Source organism: Xenopus laevis, chromosome 2L (genome assembly GCF_017654675.1).
Source record: "Xenopus laevis strain J_2021 chromosome 2L, Xenopus_laevis_v10.1, whole genome shotgun sequence".
Lineage (NCBI taxonomy): Eukaryota > Metazoa > Chordata > Amphibia > Anura > Pipidae > Xenopus > Xenopus laevis.
The window spans coordinates 60,264,156-60,289,966 of record NC_054373.1 but is presented as its reverse complement, the minus strand read 5'-3'; the positions used below and the strand labels follow the sequence as shown (position 1 = coordinate 60,289,966).

At 38.2% G+C, this 25,811-nt stretch overlaps 1 protein-coding gene across 1 annotated transcript; it reads left to right on the top strand.

The window, feature by feature from the left end:
- Positions 1-535: 535 nt before the first annotated feature.
- asap3.L (ArfGAP with SH3 domain, ankyrin repeat and PH domain 3 L homeolog) lies at positions 536-24,882 on the top strand. Its single transcript, XM_018246415.2, has 25 exons — positions 536-1,276; positions 3,368-3,440; positions 5,478-5,623; positions 6,520-6,594; positions 6,690-6,739; positions 11,692-11,788; positions 11,947-12,032; positions 12,128-12,203; positions 12,387-12,473; positions 13,764-13,873; positions 14,033-14,102; positions 15,644-15,731; positions 16,098-16,146; positions 16,334-16,494; positions 16,995-17,128; positions 17,217-17,308; positions 18,435-18,615; positions 18,692-18,777; positions 18,861-18,976; positions 19,478-19,545; positions 20,231-20,332; positions 22,837-23,002; positions 24,002-24,176; positions 24,256-24,392; positions 24,670-24,882. The coding sequence occupies exons 1-25, from the start codon at positions 1,130-1,132 to the stop codon at positions 24,726-24,728; spliced, it is 2,631 nt and encodes an 876-aa protein (XP_018101904.1). The 5' UTR covers positions 536-1,129; the 3' UTR covers positions 24,729-24,882.
- Positions 24,883-25,811: the final 929 nt, after the last annotated feature.

The window sequence follows — 25,811 nt, the reverse complement described above, 5'->3', positions numbered from 1 at the left end:
TTTTATCCACATTTATATTAAAGAGGCATTACACCCACAAACCATATCTTGCATGCATGCTGAAAAATTTAATTTCCAATATCTATTTTCAGTGGCATTAAAGTTATTTGAAAATGTAATTGAAACTAAAAGCAGTATTTGTTTTTCCTTTTCAATGCAACAGAACAATGTAGCATAAGTCCTGCTCTTGAAGTCTGTTCCTCAGCTGGCTTCTGGAAAATTGTTTCAGGAGTCAAACCCAGCAGTTCAGAGAACAGTTAAAAAAAAAAAAACAATGAATAATTTGCAAATACATCTACAAAGTAACATTACCACAATTTAATGCTTAATTCATGTATACTGAAAAGTTGATAAGAACTACAGTTTCTTTGATTCTGCTAAAAACAGGTTTTGGGCAGACATCCCCTTTACAATAACAAAATGTGTCCAACAATAGTTATACATAGGTATGCTAAGGATATGTAGACTCTGCTCCTTCGGCTGCCTCTGGTCACGTGGCAGGGTTAGGCAGTGGGGTGGGGAATTAGGGAGGAGGGACAGACACCCTTTTTACTGAAAGCTGAATGTGAAGAGAATTCGAAAGTGGTGCTGTGGATTAGTTAGTGCAAGAAGTTTTCCTGCATAGCTGAGACGAAGAGATTCTGGATTTTATATCAGTTTTTTTACTTGTTGAAGTTTCTGTGCTGTCTAAGGATTTGGATGACTGCAACCAGGAATCTAAAGGAGCAATGCAAGGATGTTTAGAAAAGAAGTCAAGAATTTCTAGAAAGAATTGGGTTTGATCACCATCACCATGGTCCTCTCTGGCTGCTCTAAACAATGCAGTAATATTAATATGGGTGTTGAAGCTGTTACTGGCAAACTGCATGTGACCTGGACTGAAAGGGTTTTCTGCAATGAAACAAAAATACTTTACTTTTGTCTCCAGTAGATCTAAAAAGGGCAAACTGCAAGAAAACGTGGATTACAGATAAATTAAATTAATACATTGATTTTTTAGTCCAATTACAAAGGAGTCCTTTACTTTATTTCTGGATTCAAATCAAAGAGGAATCATGCAGTGAGAAAAGTGTTTAGATATTCAAGGTTTACAATCCATCAAAATAATTTATCAGTCTGGATAAGGATAATGGAAGAGGAGTTGACCACCATGCCCGATCTGAGCCCCCTGTCTCTGTTTCTCGGCATTACTCCTGAGGGCCACCTGGGTGTCCCTCCCCCCAACTTCATTACCAAGGTGCAGAAGTGCAGACAGGCAGTCAGTGCTTTGGAGGAGGTGGGTGCTAGAAAAAGTGGTGGCTTTCTTATGTAAACTGTACTTTACAAAAATTGTCCTTATGTTTGTGCATCACGCAGTTATACTGTGTTTCTGGATTTCACCTGTATTAATGTGGTACAGAATATGACTTGCCACAGTCCTGCATCTTTATGATTAGTGCAGTTATCTGAAAACTGGTTGTTCTGCCTGCAGTACAGTTGGAGAAGGAGGAGTTAGGGGAGACAAGGGGTGCCTTTTATTTCCGCATTCCTAATATAGTGGATCACATACCCCTTACTGTAGCTTATGAGGACAATAAAAGCAATTGAGAAGTTCTGTGATCAAAATATATCACAAACTCTAATGTGATTTCCAAAATCTTTACATATGCACTGGGTTGATTCAGAGTTGTCAATTGTAATGCCTAAGTTAGTATTCTTAATAGCATGTTTAAACTATCATGTTGCCCCCATCTTCCTCCTGAGTACTAATATTGTCTAACTAATGTGGTTATATCATAGCACCACCTATTTTTTTATTATATTATATATTTACCTTTGCTTTTTACCTATGGGCTGACCATCTACCTGCTTTAGATTTACCACATGTATCCATAAGAAATGGGTCACTGCTACTGTAATGTTATTATTCAGAAATGAGTTGCAAAAAACATCCAGTCTATCTCATGATGCAATGTGAATTCACTGCTAATATAAGGGCACCAGTAGGTATTCACACTATGAAAGACTACAATTGAAAGTAAATGACCTGTATATACACAGCATAAAATGGATGAAATAGTATTATATTGCACATTACAAGCCTAATATAAAAACCCAGCAACCTAGGACTGAATCCAACAAACTTTACAGACCTTTACCCTAATAATGTTTCATATAAAGGTCAATGTTTATTAGACTGAAGTGTTGGTTTTTAAGCTGCAGCATTGGTAATGTGTAATATATTATTTGTTGAATCATAATAGAGCTTGTGCTGGTTGCATATTAATGCTGATTTAGGTTACCACTGACCAGCCTTATTCCATTCAACTCTAAATGGTAATGTGAAATACGGTCTTAAAAATTCCATAAATAAATTATTATTATTCTTGAGACAGTGGCTCAGTTGACACCTCTGTGTTTATAAAAAGTAGCAAGTACAATAGACTCTTTCTCCTGTCACTGTATCACTCAAACTTTAATTTTGCCAGGTTATAGTCTTTCCAATTAATTTAAAATTACAAAATCTATGATGAGTTGGGAGATCTTCACTTTTACAAATACAGTGGTGGTCAATAGAGACTGCTGGCTTTAGTTTCTGCCGTCTCATCATGCTTTGTTTTTAATTATACATGTTTATGCATTGTTATGTACAGAAAGACTACAAATGCTTTAACACCCTATAAGCATATCTCTATAGGTTTATGTTGCTAAATTTATTTTCCTCAACATCCAGTATTATCAAGTTATAGTTTTTAGATATAGCATTGGTGGAAACAATAGGGTACATGAATTCATATATTAATAGGAATAAAATGTCAACCAGGACTTAAATAAATGGAAGTAAGTGATAACCTACCTGCAGTACAAACTCTAATATAAGATTACAACTAAGAACAACAGTTAAAACATGTAAAAGATCAAGATTTGTCCCATATAATATATGGTTGGCAACATTTTAAATAATTTCTAAGAATGTTTGGAGCCTGGGCTGAAGAATCACATAAATACTATGCTTGGCATTTCTAATGGACCTTTAAATATATTTACTGAGATAGAGTGAGAAAGAAAGAGACATAATATGTACTGGTTAAAGGAACACTGAAATACTTTATAGTAAAAAATCGTCAGTGTGCAACACCCCACTGGTGTGCCCCACTAAATCAACTATCTTTCCCTTCTCCCTAGTTTATACATTTACATGTTTAGCTCTGTTCCATCACTGTATCACTTGTATTTTTCTAAGATTCTCTGTTCTTTGCCCAACTTTCTTCATTCTTAGTTATATACGTTCTTTCTAAATATTTCTATACTTCTTTGGTCAGCATTTTTTGTCCTTTATTCACAGAACCCCTAATTTGGTATTTTCTTTAACATCTTTTTTTCTCAGAGTTTAGACACTGATTTACATGTTCTGAACAAGATCCGAAAGAGTGTCCGGTCGATTTACAGCTCAGGGATTAGTGAGTATACCGTATTGTTTATGTCATTCATGTCAGTGTGTCCATTGATAAAGAATGTGTGGGACAGGAAAAACACAAATACTGTATGCAGTCATATAGTCTTTTGAAATATAGGACAGTGTAGGGCTCATTTAACAATGCTACAGGCATAACTGTCTCAGTGTAAAGTGGTGCCAATTGATGCTCCTTTAGGGCATATACAGGGAGCACTAGCTCCCATACATTTGCAGGTGCAAGGTGCAGAATGCAGTGTGCACAATTATAAAGAAGCCCTCTACTTAGCATCTGCCATGAGCATTCATTATGTAAATGCCTCAACACATCTGTGGTGGTCTCCCGGTGTGGGCTAAGATTCAAACAGACTATGGAATTTCAAGTACACAGGGGTCCAAACAGCCCCCCCCCCCAAAGCCATCAATTAATAGTTACTGTCTATGGCATCTTCCAGCAGGCCTTTTGCCAGAATGTACATATTGCCAGTCCAAGCCTGGTGCCCTCCTTAATTTGTGTCTTTACAGCACAAAATGCAATGCATTTTGTCTTTAGGGCTTCTCTGGTAACAACACAAAAGTAATAATAAGCTGAATGCAAATATGATGACTGTATAGTGGCAGCACAAAAATTATTAAAGAAAACTATACTCCCCAAACAATGTAGTTCTCAATAAAACAGCTCATATGTAAAATCCTGCCTCATGTTAATAATCCATTTTCATAATAATATACTTTTCTAGTAGTATCTGCCATTGGGTAATCATAAATAGAACATTGCCATTTTAAAAAATAAGGGCCGCCCCCTGGGATCATATGATTCACTGTGGTCACATGAGCCAATTAACAGATAGAGTTCTGTCGTTTGCTTCAACACTTCTTCCTGTTACACTTAGAGTTGTAGTATTTCTGGTCAGGTGATCTCTGAGGTAGCACACAGACCATGACGAAATAGGGGTTCAAGGTAAGAGATGTAAAAGGGAAATTTTTATTTAAATATGTTGCTTAAGTGTTCATTTTGGGGGTGTAGTTTTCCTTTAAGAAGATCAACATCAGTATGATGTTAGATGACTCAAAATATTGGGGTGTTTGTCGATCTCATGACATTGTTGGAGATTTTCTTGCAGCATTAAAACCCCCATCTTCTAGTTTTTTTTGGGGTTTGAGACACAAGGACACATTTACTAACATTGCTTTAAAACTGTTTAGTGGAATTAGAATCATAAAAATACATTTCCAAGTTACCTAAACACTCTAATGTCGTGCAACACTGCACCTTTTTTTAATGGGGTGGTTCACCTTTAAGTTAACTTTTAGAATGTTATAGAACGTCCTAGCAACTTTGCAATCGACCTTCCTTGTATATTTTTTTATTTACCTACTTCTTCTACATCTTTCCAGCTTTGAATTGGTGGTCAATGACTCCAACAGTCGTGATTATTGCTCTTTATTCCTTAACTTTCACTACAGTCCCTCTCTTATTCATATTGCTCTCATTCAAACCACTCCCATATCAACCAGATAACTGCTGAAATTCCAAACTGGAAAGCTGCTAAACAAAAATCCAAATAAGTGAAAAAAACACCAACATAAATGAAAACCAAATGCAAATTATCTCTGAATAGTCTATGTCATACTAAAATTGAATTTAAAGGTGAACAACCCCTTTAATATACAATTAAGCTTATTAAGCTTATTACAAAATGCATTCAATTCATTCACACTGAGAAGTAGGTCCTAACTCCCACAGTAACCCAGATCTCCACAGCACAAGCATCTACATGATGACATTGCAAATGATCTGCCCAACACATCTGGTTTTATATATTCTCCACAATGTTCAGTATGAGTTTCTGGATCAAGTTAGGCTATTCCCTGGTGTATGAATATATATCTATGGCCAATTGTTAATCCAGCTTCAACTCCTGTTCATTTTTCAGTAGTTATGCTTACCAGGAAGGGTCAGGCAAAAAAGTGGATCTACAGTAGTGGTTTAATTTGTTAATGTTTTTGATGTTGACATAACCGTGCTGCTTTCTCCTACAAGCTCATGTGGAAGCCCAGGAGGGATACATGGAAGCCCTTCAGTGTCTAGGCAGTAACCAGATCTGCTCAAACAACCATGAACTCTCTACAGGTTTCCTGAACCTATCAGTACTTTCAAGGGAGCTAAGTGCACTCTTCAGTAACATGGTGAGATATCTGCCCATGTGAACTTTGTATAAAATACTTTCTAGGTCTCTCATAAATTCCAAACCCCTTCGTCCCTCACCATTCTCTTCCCTGTTCATTCTGCTGTTCTCGCTCTCTTGCCTCACAGCCTGTTCTACCTCTTCTAGCATTACACTCATCTGGATTTAATTATAGATAAACAATGTAAAGAAGGAAATGTGAGGAGAGGGAGGCAACGTACGCGAAAGAACGACCTAGGGACAACAGAATGAAAAAGAAAGAGAGAAAGGGGGGTAAAAGAAATTGTGTATAAATGTGGAAGCAAAGTTAACAAGAAATGCTTAGCTAAATGAGGCAAAATGAATTCTGAAAAATTAGAACAAGGCCGAAGAAGGTAACAAAATGAGTACTAAATTAGTTTAACACTACAAGGATGCAAATACCGCTGTGCAAAATTAAAAATTCACTTGGACAAATTTGTCCTTGGGAAGTAACCACTGATTGTTTGCTGTGAGGTCCGACTAATGGCCAAAGCTCATTATTATAACATGGTTGCAGATAAATGAAAACATTACATTAACTGCCATTCTGCCATATCTCCAATAATAGGACAGAACATAAGTGTTAACCCTAAATTTTACCCTAACTGACCTTAGGGACAATGACACACCAGTCATTTTTTTCTCCACAAATGTCCCATGTTTCCTCTCTACCACCTAGCATGTGAATCACCGCTGAGGAAATGTACTGACATTCTCCTCCTAAAAGAGCTGGCCATACAGTTTTGGAGCCACTGGCTAAGAGAGTTAGCAATCTGGCTTGTTGAGCTGTTACTTGTAAATATAAGACAGGGCTTTATTTCTCCTTTAAATTATTTTTTTCCAATATCTGTGTATAATTTTCCTGTTTGTTTCTAGATACACAATCTTAATAGCATCCTCACATTTCCTCTAGACTCCATGCTACGTGGAGATTCAAAGGATAGCAGACTGGTGAGTTTGGCAAACTTACCAATGTAGTAAAACATTCACACTACCTTATATTTTTGTGATAGCTATATATCTACAACTGTATGTTTTTCCTACAGGACCTGAAGAAACAGACTGACAGGAGCTGGAAGGAATATGAAATAAAAGCGTAAGAGCAATTTATAAAGTTGGGTATTTACTTTAAAGTGACACCAGCACATTCCTTCAAAAATCACAGGAACGTGTCCATATCTAGGAGCTGCTGCACACTGAATAGTTTCCACTAAAAGCCCCCCCCAAAACCGCCCCGCGAACCTTCGTTAACCTGACCCTCCGACACTGCTAATTGATTTTCTGTGTTGTTTCAGTGATGTTGGGTTGGGGGCCACATGATCCTTCCATAGTAATTACAAATGAAAACAGCAACCTTTGGAAGGATAGATCCGCCCCCAGCCCAGGATCATTGAAGATCTGCTAGCTGTGTCAGAGTGTCAGCTTCACAAAGCTTTGCGGGGGCTGGGGGCGGTTTTGGTGGGGCTTTTAGTATAAACTATTCAGCGTGCAGCAGCTCCTAGATATGGACAAGTTCCTATGATATTTATAGGAACGTGTCGGTATTGCTTTAAGAAGAATATTTTTTACAAGGTTGCCAAATGAATGGATCTAATCATGATTTTGCCAGCAGCATGCTTGACCAAATTGGGACGATCCAATTGTTCATCCAATTTAAAGCCAGCAATTGCGCTCTCTACACTAGAAGAGCTGAATTTCCAGTTTGAAAACTGAATTTTGGCTCTAAAAGTTACCACGAGTGCCATTTTTTGCCGCCTCTGGTAACCAGTGGGCCGATGCTGCTGCCATTTCCTAGATGTTGAACTTCATTGTTAATGTTGTATAGATTGCCTTTCTGTACACTCAGGGTACTATTTATTATACTGTGTATAACAAGTGGTGACAAAATACATCACATATCATCAGCCATCACTGTGTATTTATCAAACTGTGTATTGCTTGATTTTGTATTGGTTAAGAGAGTTGACAAATCAGACATTTGTTAATAACCCCCCTGCAAGCTGGAGGCTCCCTGCCATATGTCCGAAATCACTACAGGAGATAAGGCAGCAAGATTTTTGGGTGTCGGAAAGGAACTTGTCCTGCGTTACTGGATTTCATAAGCCTCCATAATCTAGCCATACCATGTGTCTTCTCAGGCCCAATTATACTGTGAAGGCTGCTTGGCATTTTCAGGGTTAAAGTCAGGACCAAGGATGAAACTGGTGTATTCAAGACAGGCCATGGCCCAATATGCAATATCTGGAAGGTAAAACAGTCTCTAGGTCAATGCACAGGCAATAGTCAAGTATGGCCCCCATAAGCGCTGCTATTTTGGATACATCCTTGGAAGGAACAGGAGTGCTTTCTGACATTTGTAAGTATTGCATGTATATGCATTTTAGCAGTGTGTTGTTCTTCTAGTTTAACTTGCCAGTGGATAAATTATCACCCAAGTGTATTTCTGTGGGCTACAGTGGAGTATGAGAAAAGTGGAAGATGCTACCTAACTCTAAAAACATCATTAAGACAAGATATATGCTAGAACTCACTGACATAATTCATTAAGATGGTTCTACACTAATGGGCACTGCCTTTGTAAATGCTTATTATTTCATTTGGGTTTGTAAGTAAACATATGAGTACCTATTCTTTTGTATTTCTGTGTTAATGTTATTTTGTGGAATACTGATGTGGCATCATTAGCATTTGTTTTTTACATATTATATGTATCCCTCTTCATCTGAATTGGTGAATATTCCAATGTCTTTGTGAATACTGGAAGCAGTATGCATTTTTCCAGAAGGGTGTGAAACTGAGTATAAACAGATTACACTATATACAGTCTTTTCCTAAACGTTGGGAGGGATACACACATTTTGCCATTTGTGCTGACATGCCACTTGAATCCTCTGTTGAAATAAGATTGTGCACCTTTTAATGTTTATTATGTTTATATCTGTAACCAGCTGTCTGTCTGCAGGGAGTGTCTGCAGAGTGTGTGTTTGTTCGCATCAGTAACTCATGGTCTTTAGTAATGGGTTTACAAATTACCTCTCAGTCATATGGGAAATAAAGTATTTAATCTAGCAAGAATCATTAGCTGTGTAGTGTGTGCTTGGAGATCTCTGCAGTCTCCTATGTCCTTCTGTAAACTTGTGTATAATTGAATTATTGTGGCAGAAAGTAGGATGAGGCTCATGGTACACAGGCATATTCTCCACTAGTATTTTTCAGCACGCAGATCAACTTTGCAGCCTGTTATTTGCATTAATGGAATCTTTCTGTCTGTCTGGCGAATTCCATGATTGTTAATGACATGTTACACGTTTTGATTGGTGATAAAAGATATTTAGGGTCCAAAATGGTTCAGTTGTCAAGTAAAAATGTGAGGTATATTTTCTTAACCAGGAATTGTCTAGAAAATGTCAATAATGTGGGACCCTATGCATGAAATCTTTTATAGCAAATGAAAACATAATTTCTAATGCAGTTGTTTTGTTATCAGTATGGATTTCTGCTATATTAGGTAACATCAATTACAAGTTGTACACAGGCTTTGTCTATAGTTACAGCAGAAGAGCATCAGGCAAGAGTTAGCAATTTATCATTTAAACAATACGTGGGGCAACTGCATTGTGGGTTTTGGGGGTAGTGTTATAGAACATAATGGAGTAGTGGTACTACAGTTAAATGCAATGCCCATGTCTTTTCTATTGGCTTCCAGGGCAATAAAAAGCTCATAGAAAACATGTAAAATGTGTTGCTTTAATAAAAGTATTTATTTTTGTCTTTATGTTTTGTTTGCTGATAATTCACTTCTCCAACTTGTCCCATATGTAATAAAATGATAAGTTCGGCCAGGTACAAGAACACGTAGCAGCCTATAAAATGTTTTAACAGGTAGCTGGTAAACCAATAAATGCTACCTGTTGATTGGTAGCAAACTATATAGTGGACAGTGGTTTTCTCAAGCTGTCCGATAGGCCAGATATCTATTGGCTAGGCCATCGGGGAGCGACTTCGTTTGGAGGGGTCAAATTGGTGGCTTAAATATTGTAAGATATGGCCAATTTATGTGTTAAAAGTAGAGGAGATAAAAGAACAAAAATTTCTAGAATCTTATGATGGAAGAAGGCAGACTGTGATACAATACCTTTTAAAAATATAGAAATTATTATTATATTATTATAAGGAATGCATAATTGCACATTGCTTTTGCACCAGAGTCCCAGAATGTCTTTAGCTTTACAGTCATAGGGCTGTACTCTTTCTGTACGACAGCCAGATATTGTACTACAGGATATCACTGTCAGGATACAACTGGGCTCCTCTCTGTACAACATCCAGATTCTCACACCCTTTTAATTCAATCATTAAAACCCTTTCCATGACCTGTATGTTTTAGAAAAGACACAAGGCCAAAGTGCATGAGCTGCAGGAAACAAAGTTTTATAGAACTAGCCACACAAGGCTATTACAAAAGGTCAGTTAGCTGAATATTTTACAACTTGGTCAGAGAATTAAATGTCAAATAGTGGGGAATGGCAAGGGAAGCTAGAGAGAATGGCTAATGGTTACTTCTAGTTTAGATGATGATTTCCCAAAGAGACTGATTGGCCTTTTCCCAATCTTCTTAGAAAACATGGACATAAAATGCTAACCATATGCGTAACATACTTTTAAAATGTAAACATTTAAAAAAATAAAATCCACATTCGATTTAACTGTTTTTTTTCACTATGTTGTACTGGCCGACAAAAGAACAGTGATTGAATAGATTTTAAGACATTGCAGGTGTTAAGTTGTTAATTCTGGCCAGAGTACAGGTATGGGATCAGTTGTTTGGAAACCCCTTATACAAGCTCTGAATTAGGGAAGGCCATCTCTCATATAGACCCTATATTATCCAAAAACAAAACTGTTTCCTTTTTCAGTAATACTAAAACAGTGCCTTGGACTTGATACCAACTAAGATATACATAATCCTTATTGGAGGGAAAAACAAGCCTATTGTGTTTATTTAATGTTTAAATGATTTTTTAGTAGACTTAGAGGCACATTTATCAAGGGTCGAATTTCAAATTCATGTAAGTTTTTTTAAACTCCCATGAACTCCAAATTCGAGCAATCGAAATTTATTATAAAAAACACATTTTTTAAACTCGAATAAAAACTCGAAACTTGAATCGAATTTTAAAAACTCGAATGTCAGGAAGGCTGCAAACAACTTCAAATGGATCCCTGGAAGTCTCCCATTGTCTCAAAGCAATTTGGCAGGTTTTAGGTGGCGAATAGTCAAATTCGAGTTCTTAAAGAGCCAGAGTATGATAAATTTTGAAAATCGAATTAGAATTTTTTGAAAAACTAAACTCGAATTGAATTTGAATAACTCCCTAGTCAAATTTGACAGTTTTGGCCATAAGAAAACTTGAAAATTTGACATTTGATAAATCTGCCCCTTAAGGTATGAAGATCGAAATTACTGAAAGATCCATTATCTGGACTACACCAAGTCCCGAGCATTCTGGATGACAGGTCCCATACCCATACTGAAAAACATGGTAGAAATTAAACTCATAAATCATGTCAACCATTCACTAAAATAATTCCTACCTAGCTTGAAGCTGAGCTAGATGAAATAGAAACAAAACCATCTAAAGCTGTTTGCAATTTGCATTGAGGACAGGCACATAACAGAAACAGGAGGCCCACTGGCTGCTGAGGGGGAGTTAGGAGTACAGGGGCTCCTTACTGAAATGTAGTGAGAGGCTTCTGAAAACGACAGTATTTACATGCCTTGCGCTGTATTACATAAGTGTTGAGCAAGGACTGGAGGTGGTTCAGGGACAATTCTTTTGTTTCTAACACAGGCATAGATTTTGCTTGTAGCAATGTTGAATTCATTCTTGGAATAACACCAACAGAAGTGCAATGATCAGGATCTTCACTACTAATATACAGTTTTTAAAATGTTTACCCATTTTAATAGAGTGTGAGTCAGACAGATAACTCTGTATTTGCATGGGAATAGTATAAGAGCTTGACTGATGTCCTTTTACCCTGCAGGACGAAGAAAGGTCGCACAGGCAGTTCTCGTGGAGATACGGAGTTCAGTGAGGAAGCAGAAAGGGAGCGCAAAGTATTTCAGCTGCACTTGTGTGAGGTATGAAACTGAAAAGAAGGGAAAGAAAAGCAGCAGATCTATAGGCACAGTGAACTTAAATATAGGTAGTAAGGAATGATGAACTTATGCAATATTTTTCCCAATTTTCATGCCATGTTTTATCCTTGATTATTTCCTAAATGTGTCTATACTCTTAGTATCTGATCAAGCTGGGTGAAGCACAGATAAAACAAGGGCCTGATTTCCTCCAGTGTCTCATCAAATTCTTTCAGGCGCAGCTCAAGTAAGTATAGAGCATTCACCATACTATATTAATTCACATTATTGCTCTATGTATATTTATTTTTACTTTACCTCTTCTTTCCAATGTATTTGTAGTTTTTTTCAGGATGGATTAAATGCAGCACAAAGTCTCCTTCCTTTTACTGAAAAACTGTCTGCTACACTGCATAATGTAAGTAACCTCCACTGTCCTCATTTTTGTATGGTTAAGTCAACCCTTAGTTTTGTGTTTCCTTCGAGTGACTTAAATCATCTACTGCATCATGAAAAGTGTCCCTAGATTCATCCGACATACTGCTACAGTCAAACACAGACTCTTATATATTTTCATTATGCTTTTTATATTTTCATCAAGATTCATCATACTCGGGACGAAGAGCTAAAACAACTTTCAGAGCATCGCGATAACCTACAGAAACAGCTCCAGATAGAGAATAAAGAGGTAAATGTTAACACACCATTTGAATGAAACATAAAGCTCATTTATGAATGCAACTGCAAGTGTGGCACACTTAAATGACATGAGCATTAATAAGATTCATAAAATTAACTTGCACCATACATGTTTCTTGCACTTGGGAGCAATTGCGTTGAGCACCAATTCACACTCCCAACCTCCTCTGATGAATAGTGTGAAAATGCACACATTGATGCTAGGGAACACTTGAATTACCTTGGAGGGTTCCTGAGGAAATCCCATCTCCCACCATCCATATTCAAAACCTTCTACAGAGGGACTATCGAGAACATCCTGAGCAGCTTTATCACTGGGTTGGGAACTGCACTGTCATGGAGCGCAAGACCCTACAGAGGATAGTGAAGACAGCAGAGAAGATCATAGGTGTCTCTCTTCCTTCCATCACAGACATTTTACACCACTCAATGCATCCGTAAAGCCACCAGCATTGTGGCTGATCCAACACCCCTCACACTCGCTGTTCACACTCCTGCCATCTGAAAAAAGGTACCAAAGCATTAGGGCCCTCACTATGAGACTGTGTAACAGTTTCTTCGCCCAAGCCATAAGGCTCCTGAATACTCAGGGACCGGACAGATCTCTCACACACACTCCATCTGACATTACTATATACCACAACGTTACACAGCCACTGTACGCCATTCTATAAATAAATAGCCATTGGATACAATTGTTCTCTATGAGCGCATCTCCACTTTATCATGTTCTTTATCATGATACTATCATTTCACAATGATACACCCATCATACACCCGTCTGATGTTTAGCATTATTTACTTAACATATTACATCTGCTGAGTGTGCACTGTATTGTCCTGTCCCTGCACTATGCTGTCCTGTCTTGCATATTTTTGCACTAGCACTTTTTGTCTGTTGTCCGGTACTTTTTCTGCACCAAATTCACAGAAAAAGCAAGATAGTTATTGTTTTGGTGCCTCAATTGGAATTGCACCAGATGCAACTCAGAGCATGGCCGCAGTTACCTGGAGGTGGAGGTAGCTCCAAGGTTCCCCTGTGTCAATAGGCACAGCAGCACTTAATTCAGTGAAGTGAAGGCAGAAAGAATTGAGTGGCACCAATCACAACTATATGGAAGTGCAGTGAGCACATGTTGACACAAGTACCTTTAACAAAAGTGTATTGTGCACAACTGACTGTGGGGAAGTTGCAGGGACTGCAACAGCACTTGCGACGTATATGAGCCATTTAATCTCTTCTCTTATTCCTCCTTCCCTTATTCCTGTTATTTTCCAGGATGGCCTAAGCAGGAAAGATTCTGGGACTGGTTATAGTTTGCACCAACCTCAAGGGGATAAGCAATATGGCACAGAGAAATCTGGATTTCTGTACAAGAAAAGTGAGGGGTAGGGACTTTAGACTATAATGCTTATAATCTTTCCAGACATCTTTATCATCCTTTAAATCCTTTTTAGTTATATCTCCATGTAACTAAGGAAATTATATTTATCATCTCTTGTCTCTATAGGTTTGTTTCTTGTAACTGTTTATTTAAATTTTTTTAGAATTCGTAAAGTGTGGCAAAAAAGAAAATGTGGAGTAAAATATGGATATCTAACAATATCCCACAGTACGGTAAGTGAGGTGGTCTTAATGAGAGCATGCAGCAATAATTCCATTGCATGTACTGATGGTGCATGCAGTATAGTATTTCAGTGAATGGTTATACTCCTCTGCATCCTGCATGTTATTGTTTTACTTCCACTAACTGAACAGATAGTGGTCCATTACCCCTTTCATACCCCAACTGCTGCATTGTCTGTAATAGTATGAGTAAGTCATTATTTGCATATGCTATTAATGGGGTTGTTCACCTTCCAAGACTTTTTCCAATTACTTTCTATTTTCTATTTGGGTCCCTTTTTCTAATATTGAAATGTAAAATTTAATTTTTCACCTTCTTTTGTCTTTCTAAAGCAGCTCTGGTAGGGAGGGTCAGGCGACTGTGTAAACTGTTCTAAATTGATACATTCGTTTGATACATTTCTTATCTTTGCCCCTGCTGACCAGAATCCCGAGTTTCATTAAAGACAACTGTTATAATTGATACAATAGTTGGTAATATTGAACTAAATGTTGTATCAGCTAAATATTGCAAAATTGTAACAGTTCAGAATCTGCACATGGATCACTGAGCTGCCAGAATGAAACACCAGAGACAAGAACATTAAACTTTTTTATTAGATTATTTTTAGATTTGGGAAAAATGGTAAAAAATAAAAAATGGAAAACAATTGAAAAAAGTCTTTATTTCTTGTGAACAATCTGAAAACAACTGAACTGAAGTGTTTGGAAGGTGACCAACCCCTTTAAAATATCAGGGAATATTATCTCTTACTGCACCTTATATCTAGCTTGCAAGTAAATACATCTTTGTGCCTCTGGAATAACACAGAAGGATTTGAGCTGTTAGGGAATGCCGTGATTTTAGGTCCAAACATTATACATTGCCTGGTTTGGTTAATAAACCATAGGCTAATGCATCTGGGTATTTTATTACCATTAGTGAATAAAAGCTCCTTTTCAGACCCTTTTTGATGTAATTATTTAATGTGAAGAGGAATTCAGGCCTACAAAAAACAATACTGGATCATTATTTCCCTCACGACTTAAGCTGACCATAGACATGCAGATATGTCATTTGTTGCAATCTCCCAACCTATAACTAACCATTCAGATTCAATAAAGTAGTACAAATCAGACAATGTTCTGCCCATTAATTCAAAGACAGCAATCATATGAAAGTTATGTCCGACAAATAGTAGCTACAGTCACCCATTGATATTGTCAGATAGGCAATACATGCAGAGATGTTATCGTTAGCTGACAGAAATCTTCTAACCTGTTCGATCCACTAAACAACCATGCCATGGCATGAAAAATGTCAGAATGATCCACACCTGGTCTGAAAATCGAACAAAACGAAGATTCGCGCAACTTTATTTTTGCGTCTATGGTCAGCTTAAGGGCTGGTTAATATTTCTAAGCATGTGTAAATATCGCTGTCCAGATTTTATCCAAGTCAAGTTTCTGGATTGTTCCTACCAGTTACCAAAACATGTGCTCTAGAATAATTAGAGTATCTTAATATGTGGTAACTTGATGTCTCCTTTCAGATCAATCGCCCTCCTGCTAAGATTAAATTACTAACTTGCCAGGTGCGTCCAAATGGTGAGGACAAACGGAGCTTTGACTTAATCACACGTAAGTTTGCAACAGCATGTGAAGGTGATATGCAGTCATTCTTAACTAAATATAAGGTTTTCTACGAAGTATTATAGTTTAAGATAGCAAAAAGTTCCGTCCTGCTTATTGAATTGTACAATGTCTTTAATTTATCAGATTTACATGTAATTATAGGTATTATTAGGTTTATATAGCCCAACTTTCTGGAGCTATCATGACTATCATGTCTTCCGGTGCACTAGCTTCTGCATGTAACTGGGTTACTAAGGCTGCAATAGCTTTTAGAGAGACAGCAAATCCTGGCCAGAAATGACCAATACAGGGGACATAGATGGCATTCACTGCTGTATGTATGATGCTTCTAGAAATTTATTTTTCTTTCAGATAATAGAACCTACCACTTTCAGGCTGAGGATGAAAATGAGGCTCTGGTGTAAGTGTTGACAGTTGGCTCCCATTTTATTTTAGAATAAAAAACTCATGCAGGATATCCATTTGCCCTGATGCTATCCCTATCAGTCAGTTTGGGTCTATATCCTAAATACATTGCCCAGTTTTGTCTATCATGGTCTGTCTGTAACCCACTCTCATCTCTTTACCATTTCCCTATTCCTTCACAGCTGGATCTCTGTGCTACAGAATAGTAAGGATGAATCCCTGAATGCGGCATTTGGTGGAGATGGAGGAACCATAGACAGTCCCCACCAAATAAACAAGCAGATCATTAAAGAGATTAGGTCCTTACCTGGGAACCAAGTGTGCTGTGACTGTGGAGCTTCAGGTGAGTTATGCTCATTTATGGTATCTTTTCTCAGTTTGTACATTTACATTCTTCACATTCTTTTATTTGTTTGCTGCTTTTGTGTATTTTATTGTACAGATTTGTATTCAAACTTCTTCATGCTGATTGTGTCACTTATTGCTACTAAACTATGCAGAATTGTATGTTTACACAAGCTGTGCGGCACACAAAAATGCTATAATCAGAATATGTGTACATCAAATATTTGCACATCAAATGTCTACATTAGGTTTTATATACAGTATAGCTTTATAAATATGATGCAAAATGTAGTGATCAGGTGCACTCAGAACAGTGTAGATACATTGCAAATGCTTTCTTAAAAGTGCAAATTATAAACATCACTTCTAGAGACTTTACACAATTACAGGGGTCATTGTTCAGTTCATGCTTCCAGAACATATTGTTTGTTTGTCGCTCTTGTGTTTCCTCTTCAACTTCAGCTAGATTGGATAGAAAAATGTTTCTTTTTGCTCCAGAACCATCCTGGGTCTCAACCAACTTGGGAATTCTGATCTGTATTGAGTGCTCTGGAATCCACAGAGATCTGGGCGTGCGCTACTCCCGTGTACAGTCATTAACCCTTGACCTGCTTAGTACCTCTGAACTGTTGGTAGGTGCTCTCCATTTTCCAAACCTTATTATCACTGCAACCTTGTATTATATTTTGGTACTCTGTGTTCTGTCTTTTTCTCTTGTAGCTTGCTGTTTCTGTTGGGAATGCTAAACTTAATGAAGTTCTGGAGGCAACACTTCCAGCATTTAATACTAAACCTAACCCTACCAGTGACATGTAAGTTTTTTTTTTGGTCCATTCACTTGTCAGGGTAGTTTATATAACAAACCATATATTATTCTATTATTGTCAGCAAGAATGTCACATTGGAAAGCAAAATGACCAGATTGCTTTGCAGTTTATCACAGTTTATTGCAGTCACTGCGCTGGAAGCAGTTACACCACTACAAACATGCTCTGAATCCATAAACTTTGGATTTGTTTAAAGGAGAACTAAACCCTAAAGTTAAAAAAAACCCTACCCCCCTATTCTACATAGACCCCCCTTCCTCCTCCCCCCCAGCCTAGCGTCTACTCCAGGCAAATGCCCCTAAGTCTTTACTTACCCCGCCGTGCAGATTCTGTCCAGCGGAGTTCATCTTCGGTAATCTTCGGAATGAGACCAGTGCTTCTGCAATTTTTGTGAGTTTCAGCACAACTGCGCAAGTGCCGCTGCGCCAGTCTCATTCCAAAGATTACTGAAGAGAAGAAGATGGCTGCTGTAAACTCAGCTAGGCATAATCTGCATGGAGGGGTAAGTAAAGAGTTAGGGGCATTTGCCCGGGGTAGCAGCTAGGCTGGGGGGGAGGGGGTCTATGTAGGGTAGGGGATAAGGTTTTTTTAACTTTAGGGTTGAATTCTACTTTAAATGTTGGGTATGCTGCATCCCCTTTTAAAGGAGAAGGAAAGGTTAAAACTAAGTAAGCTTTATCAGAGAGGTTTATATAAATACACCAGTAAACCCTCATAGTAATGCTGCTCTGAGTCAAAAGAAACACTGCATTTCTTTCCCTCTATTGTGTACACATGGCTTCTGTATCAGACTTCCTTCTTTCAGTTTAAACCTCCAGGGCACGGGCTTGACCATGCTCAGTTTACTCATCTCCCCCTCCTTTCTACCTCTTCCCCTCCTGAATTTCTGTTTTCCGGTTTTTAAACCTTAAAGTACCAGGAGCGGCATTTTTGCCTCCCCTGGTACCTAGTGGGGCGCTGACGCCTGAGGAGAGTTTCTCAACTCGCCTCATTGATGCCGTGCCCCTCATAGTGTTTTAGCTTGCGCTATTCTGGCTAATCTATTGGCAATAAACTGCCTCCGTAGATTTCCTTCTCCTTAAACGGTAATGATCATTTTTTTTTTAAATAGGATCACTAGGAAGGATTATATCTCTGCCAAATATGTGGAGCACAGCTTTGTGAGCAAAGAACGGACTGCTTCCTTGCACAGAGTCCGTGCTGCAATTCAAAGCCGTGACTTGACGGCTCTCCTTCAGTGCTTGGCTAGTGGTGCTGATCTGAGCAAACCAATACCCATTCAGGACAGCCAGGTACCTCTATCTCTCTGTTACACTCCCTTCTTCACAGCCTGAAATGTTATCTCTTACCTCTTCATTTCTTTATCAGGATCTTAGTGAGTCCCCTCTGCACTTTGCCATCCGTGTGTCTGACCGAAGCTCCCTCCCAGTAGTGGATTTTATTATTCAGAATGGGTAAGTTCACTATGTTCTTGTAACGGAATCTTCAAGTGTAATGTATCTATTCTGGAATACTTTTTTACTGGTCTGTTTCTCAGAGGAGCTTTGGACAAAGTAACTACAGATGGACATACTGCACTTCATTATGGAGTTAAATATAACAAATTGGACTGCATACGACTTCTCTTGAGAGCAAAAGCATCTCTAACTGCAGGTAATTGCCTCATGTGTATCTCTTTCTGCATAATTGGCAGGAACGTGTCCCTGTGGCCTTAGAGGACTAACAGCAGACAAAGGAGTACAGACACCATAACATGGGTCATGAATGATTTACAATTTCAGTATAAATAAAATATATAAAAAACAATATGATATATAAAAATAAATATCCTGTAAAATATATCATGTATATGGAGCTCAGTGATGTCATTAGTTATAAACTGTATTTAGTGGTGTCTGTTGCATCATATGATCCATTAAATCCTGTGTATTATAGGAATTTATCTACTGCCTACCTTAAAATATGATGATTTTACTTTGGAGTTCCTTGAAATGTGTACATTAATCTATAAACCAAGAAAAAACTAATAAACAGTTCAATGTGCCACCACAATTTGACCCATTTTCTCTCTAAATGCATCCATACGTTGACAATAATAATACTGTACATTTCATTATTTCTAGTAATCAAATACCTCTCTCACTTTATGTGCAGTGAATAGTGATGGATACACCCCGTTGATGCTGGCTCAGAGTATGAAACATACAGAGTGTGAAGAGCTGGTAAGATGACGAAATGTAAACGGGGATCTTCACGCAAAAACTGTTCATTTGCATAATACAGGAAAGGCACTGTCATTCTTAACAGCTTTTCAATAAATGTTAATTAAAGTTGTTAATTGTTTTAATGATATATGTTAAGTGTAAATGCATTTCCATGGTTCTGACACCTAAAACAGTGTAGGAGATCCCTTATTCCTTCACTGGCGCTCTTCTTTTACTGTTGGCACTCTTTCATGCGAGCGCTCATTCGCACATGCACGAGGGTGGAGGGGCAATGTGCCTGGCCAGTTTGCCTAGGGCACAGAACTGGCTTGACCCACGCCATGGTCCAGAAAAGCAGTTCCAGTTGCATTGCTTTTAAACCTTTGAAATTCGTTAATCAATGTATATTGGAATGTTGCTTACATTTTCTGTCATTATGCAAAACTTGAATGAACATTGGATGGGAATTCACTTTAAGCTCCTTCCTAGATTTATGAAACAGTGTAAACGAAGGACACACAGTCAGTTTATTATTTGCTTTATCATGTACAGAGTGATGCGGTGTGAGTTACAAGTTGTTTTGTATGTAAGCTTTTTTTGAACAGATAGGATGCTTTGTTCTTCCTGGAGAGCTTCATTGATAAATTTCAGCCTTTCCCCACTGTTGGGTATGAAATCTAACAACATTTCTTATTGGCTGCAGCTTGAAAAAGCAGCAACAGGAAATTTTATATGTGATGTGGATTTCGATTGGTATCATCAAGATGAGGAAGAAAGCTACAGCGAAGATGATGAAGGAGAAAAGGTATGTAAGAACTGTGATGAATGCATGTAAAAGCAGAAAGCTTGTAATTGTATGCATTCATATAATTGATACTGTAAAACTGGCACCATGACCTTGGAAATCAAGTAACTACCGGTACAATTCCTGTCTTTGTTTGCCATTGACATTGTTAAATGCAGAATAAAAATATGTTCTAGTTAGCGGCAGTCTAACATTATACAAATACTGGAGCTGCCACCTCAGGTAAATATTTAACAGCAGTAAAATTCCTGTTTGTACAAGTGGGAATGGAAATGCTGTCATTTGATCCTGTGCTCATGTCAGCCAAAGAGCATCGTTTTGATGTTGCATTCAGTAAAAGCCATAAAGCATTACATTGTTGTAATGTGATAGCTTTCACTTTTTTCAGCAGCTGTACATTCTTAAGCCCCCACACACCTGATCATTGTACAGTCTTTGGAATGGAGATGGTGGATATATGAAACTTAACCAAATCTTGTCTTGTGTTTAAGGGGAACTATCACAAAAATGAAAATTTAATATACGCTTCCTCATACTGAAGTAAGGAACTTTCTAAATACAATCAGATAAAAAATCTACATTGTTTCTAAAATAATCAAGTTCATCTTCACTGTCCCTCTCTCAGCATCTGTTTCTCTTCATTTTGTCTTTATGCAGCAGTTGGGTGTCAGGTGAATGATCTAATTTATATTATAGGGGGCTCCCTTTCCAAGCAGATGTATTAGAGCTTGTTCAAATAATTGATTACAGTACAAACAAAATCTAACAAAATAACTGCCTTTGCACAAATCCTGCATGTAGAGAGACAATATGTCTGGTGATTTTAATAGAGTGAGCTCTAATACATCTTCTAGGCAAAAGGAGCCCCCCTGTAAGATACAGTATATTGGATCACTCATCTGACCCAACTCCTGAAAGAAGACAGAATGAGGAGAAACAGATGCTGAGAGAGGAATAGTGAAGATAAACTTGATTATGTATTTATAATCTTTCTTATTTCAGTATTCTGAAGCTTATATAACATTTTAATTTTCATGATAGTTCCCCTTTACTAACACAATTGTGTACGTTAGTTAGAATACTGTATTCACTTTGAAGGTCCAAGTGAAATGTATTCTGAGCATTGATTACTATTAGTGATTTTTTTTCTTGCCATATGTTTTCTGTTCAATATTTCTCTCACATGGGTCCACTGAATTTTGCAGTAATCTTTTCATTTCTAATGGTTTTCACAATCTCAAATGATCTGAAAATGACTGTTGCTAAAGCCATTGATAAAATAAGTTATTTTGAGGAAAAATTTGAGTTGAAAAATTGTCACCCCCCCCCCCCCTTCTTAAGGTGGCCATACACGGGCCGATAAAAGCTGCCGACAGACCAAGTCGGCAGCTTATTGGCCCGTGTATGGGGGCCCCCGACGGGCTTCCCCGATCGAGATCTGGCCGAAAGTCGGCCAGATCTCGATCGGATGGGGTTAAAAATCCCGTCGGATCGCGGCCGCATCTGTTCGTTGATGCGGTCCCGCGATCCGACCGCCCGTTTGGCGAACGCTAGGATCCGATCGTTGGGCCCTAGGGCCCACGATCGGATCAGCCCGATATTGCCCACCTCAAGGTGGGCATATAGGAGGGAGATCCGCTCGTTTGGCGACATCGCCAAACGAGCGGATCTATCCGTGTATGGCCACCTTTACTTGCTATGACGGGCTGTGATTGACCAATTTGTGTTTCCCGGGCTTTGCAGGGAGGGGCAGAGCCATGCAGGGTAACATGGGGCTTACCTTTCAGTCGGAGCAGGACATTGGATAGAGCTGCAGCTCGCATCGTCCCACTCTCCCTAGGAGATGGGGTGTGTTTGTTGTCGCAGTTGGCAGAGGGTACCTTTACACAGAACCCCAGGGGAAGTTAAAATGGGGCACCCTAGGGCTTTTGCCTAGGACGACAACTTTAAGGATGCCGTTAGATGCCTAAATAGCTAAAAACATTTAAAAGAAAAAGAAAAATTGCTCCCCTTCAGCCACCACAAAGCACATAGGTGAGGGGAGCAGGCCTTGGGGTATAGCAGGGCAGAAGTGACGTGGGGCTGAAGTGACATCACATGCACATGTCACTTTCAGTATACCACATAACATACCACGGTATAAATACATTTCCAAAATGTCTGTGAATCCATAAACTAAATCTATGGGACAACACAAAGATATGCATGTATATTCCATCCCAGAAGGGGAAAAAAGGTTGCGTGAGTAGACGAATAGGCACGTGTAGTTATTAACTCCTAGGGGAAAATACTAGCAGTGTTCTTGCTTGTTCGTAACCCAATATATTTGTGTGCTGTTTTTGTGGTGAATTGCATCATATATTTTCAACACAGTGCCCCAGTGAGCCACACCTTAATTAATGCTGAGATGTGAAATAAAAGTTGTATATTATATTTTTATAAATAGGATATAATACTATACAGTATGCTGGACTTACAACTACTCTTCTTTCTTTCTGTCCCAGAACATCTCAACTCCAATTAAGCTCCCTCCCCGGCACAGCTCCATGGGTTTGGACATCAGCAACAAGACTTATGAAACTATCATTTTTCCTGAAAGAGGAGCACCTCCTCACAGATCTCGGAGCCTGGAGACCCCACCACCACTTCCTGCAAAAAATCATCCTCGTAGTGAGTGTGTCCACCGAATAGGTTTCAATCAACTGCTCAACTATATTAAGTACCAATTTCTCAGTCTAATTTCTGGGAATAGTTTTGACTACATTACTCTCATTATGCCACAACCACATACAGTTACACACAAAACACATCCCATCTCCACCCAAGCCCATTATATAAAATCAGGAAATTGACAAAAAATATATAGTAGTGTTGACATCTTTGTTTTATAACTACTAGATGGGGTTTATTGAAAACTATGGAAACAATAATTAGCCTTACATAGTTAGGTTGGGTTGAAAGACTGAAATCCATCAGGTTCAATATACATACATACACTCACACCGACCCCTCCATACACTCGCATAAATTGTGTACACCAGCTATACTAATTGTAGCTTTTAGTATCACAATAGCCTGTGATATTATGCTTGTTTTTAAATAACAAAGGTCGTACAATAATTTCAAGAACAAGGTTTACAGAATAAAAATGAGCACCCTGCTCACAAGCGCTTTCCAGCTAAATGTTATTGCAAGTTAATGGCATATTTAGACTTTATTATCTGTTCCGAAACAATGTAACAAAATCTCTTTTTGATCTCCAGCATACATCTAGCATACATTAGAGTCAGTTTGGAGGAAATTAGTGAGAATACTTTTTGGTGTCCTAACCAATGCTGAATATTGCTATAGAAGTGGTGTTACATGTCTACAATCGCATTATCATGGGTACCTGCACATATTCTGGGCCTCAACATGGAAGTGTGTTAATAAAGGATAATAAGTGAGAGCCTTAAAATGAAATGTCAGTTTAAAGAAAAATACAAGTGAGATTCTGTAGATAACCACTCTCTTAAATATTAATTTTTTTTTAAACTGATGCAACACATGGATTTTCCAAAACCAATGCATATGTTCTATGCAACTTAACTAGAGAAACACCCTGATATTATGTTCATCATTTAATGTAGCTTTTACTGTCCTCTTTTCCTTTATTCTCATCTAATTTAGAGTGCCCAGAACATCCACCCCAGTCCTCTCTTGCCCAGAATCGTCCTCTCAGTACTGTTAGCCAACCCTCTACAAATGAGGAATGGGAGGGTTTCCAAGAAGCTGGGCTGCAACGTCGCTCATCTGAACCTCCACGATACTCCATGGACCATTCTTCCTCCCCTCTGAAATCCAGGTAAGGTGTCCATCTTTTAAACATGTGTTGAGAATATAGATGCTTTATGAAATTGTTAATTTTTAACTTGTTCCTACAGCACAGATGGAGTGAAGTCATACAGGAGAGTTAAAGGAACCTATAACGCCCTACCCCATGCAGATTGTCTACCACATGTCAGAGGTCCTCTCCTTGGCTCTTCCCCATTCTGTCATCCTGACTCTGAGAATCTCACAGGTATGATACAGAGAGGGGTGTACAAGATGAGGCTGAAAGTATGACTTGAAAAGTTTAGAACATATGTATTGCAATTGCAATAAGCATGAAATAAAAATGAATACCACAGTGAATGAAAAAGAGACCTTTGAAAGAAATGGAAGAGAATATTAACAAAGCTGTTATGACAATTTACAAATAATATGGGAAGAGGAGAAAATTGGCCTCTGTAATTGCACAATTGATCTAATTATACATCCTTCTAAATAAAAACACATGTCTCCGTTAACCATTACAGGTGGCATAAATAAGAAAAGATGCTCCCAAGATGAAAATCAACAGCAATCACCAAAGTGATATCCGTCACCCAAAGGATTTCTGCCATGTAAATGGAAAAAATATGGGGGGGAGTCAGTGTTTGTTCACTCTTAGGGGCAGATTTATCAAGGGTGGAAGTGAATTAGAGGTAATTTTGGAAGTAAAAAAATTCGAAATTCTAAGGGGCCGATTCACTAACTTCGAGTGAAGGATTCGAAGTAAAAAAAAATCGAATTTCAAAGTGTTTTTTGGGCTACTTCGACCATCGAATGGGCTACTTCGACCTTCAACTACGACTTCGACTTCGAATAGAAGGATTCGAACTAAAAATCGTTCGACTATTCGATAGTCGAAGTACTGTCTTTTTAAGAAAAAAATTCGACCCCTTAGTTCGCCATCTAAAAGCTACCAAAGTCAATGTTAGCCTATGGGGAAGGTCCACATAGGCTTTCCTAAGGATAATCTTTCAATCGTTGGATTAAAATCCTTCGAATCGTTCGATTCGAAGGATTTAATCATTAATTAACCCTCGATATTCGACCCTTGGTGAATCGGCCCCTAAGTAATTTTTTGGATACTTCCACCATCGAATAGGATACTACGACTTTGAATTTACTTCGAAGTAAAATAGTTCGGATATTCGATAATCGAAGTACTGTCTCTTTAAAAAATCTTCGACTCCAAATTAAACCTGCTATGTTAGCCTATGGGGACCTTCTAGACCATTTTTCTAAGTCTTTACACATCGAAGTAACATCGTTCGCTCGTACGCTAAAATTGTTCGAATCGATTTTCGATCGTTCGATGGCCAAATTCCGTGAAAAATCCTTCGACTTCGATATTCGAAGACAAAGTATTTCAATTTGAGGATCCAATTTCTCACTTATTTATCACTTATTTATCACTTCGAAATTCGACCCTTGATAAATCTGCCCCTTGGTTTAGAGATGACCAAATTGTGACCTACTATAGGTATGATGGGAATTTAAAAATTTCTCTCAAGGACTGTTGGTTTCCCACCTGATTGAATAAAAAGTCAGTGTAATCCTGGGTCAGTATGTATTTATATATATTTTTTCTTTGCATCTTATCATACACATATGTATGTTTATGTACATATAC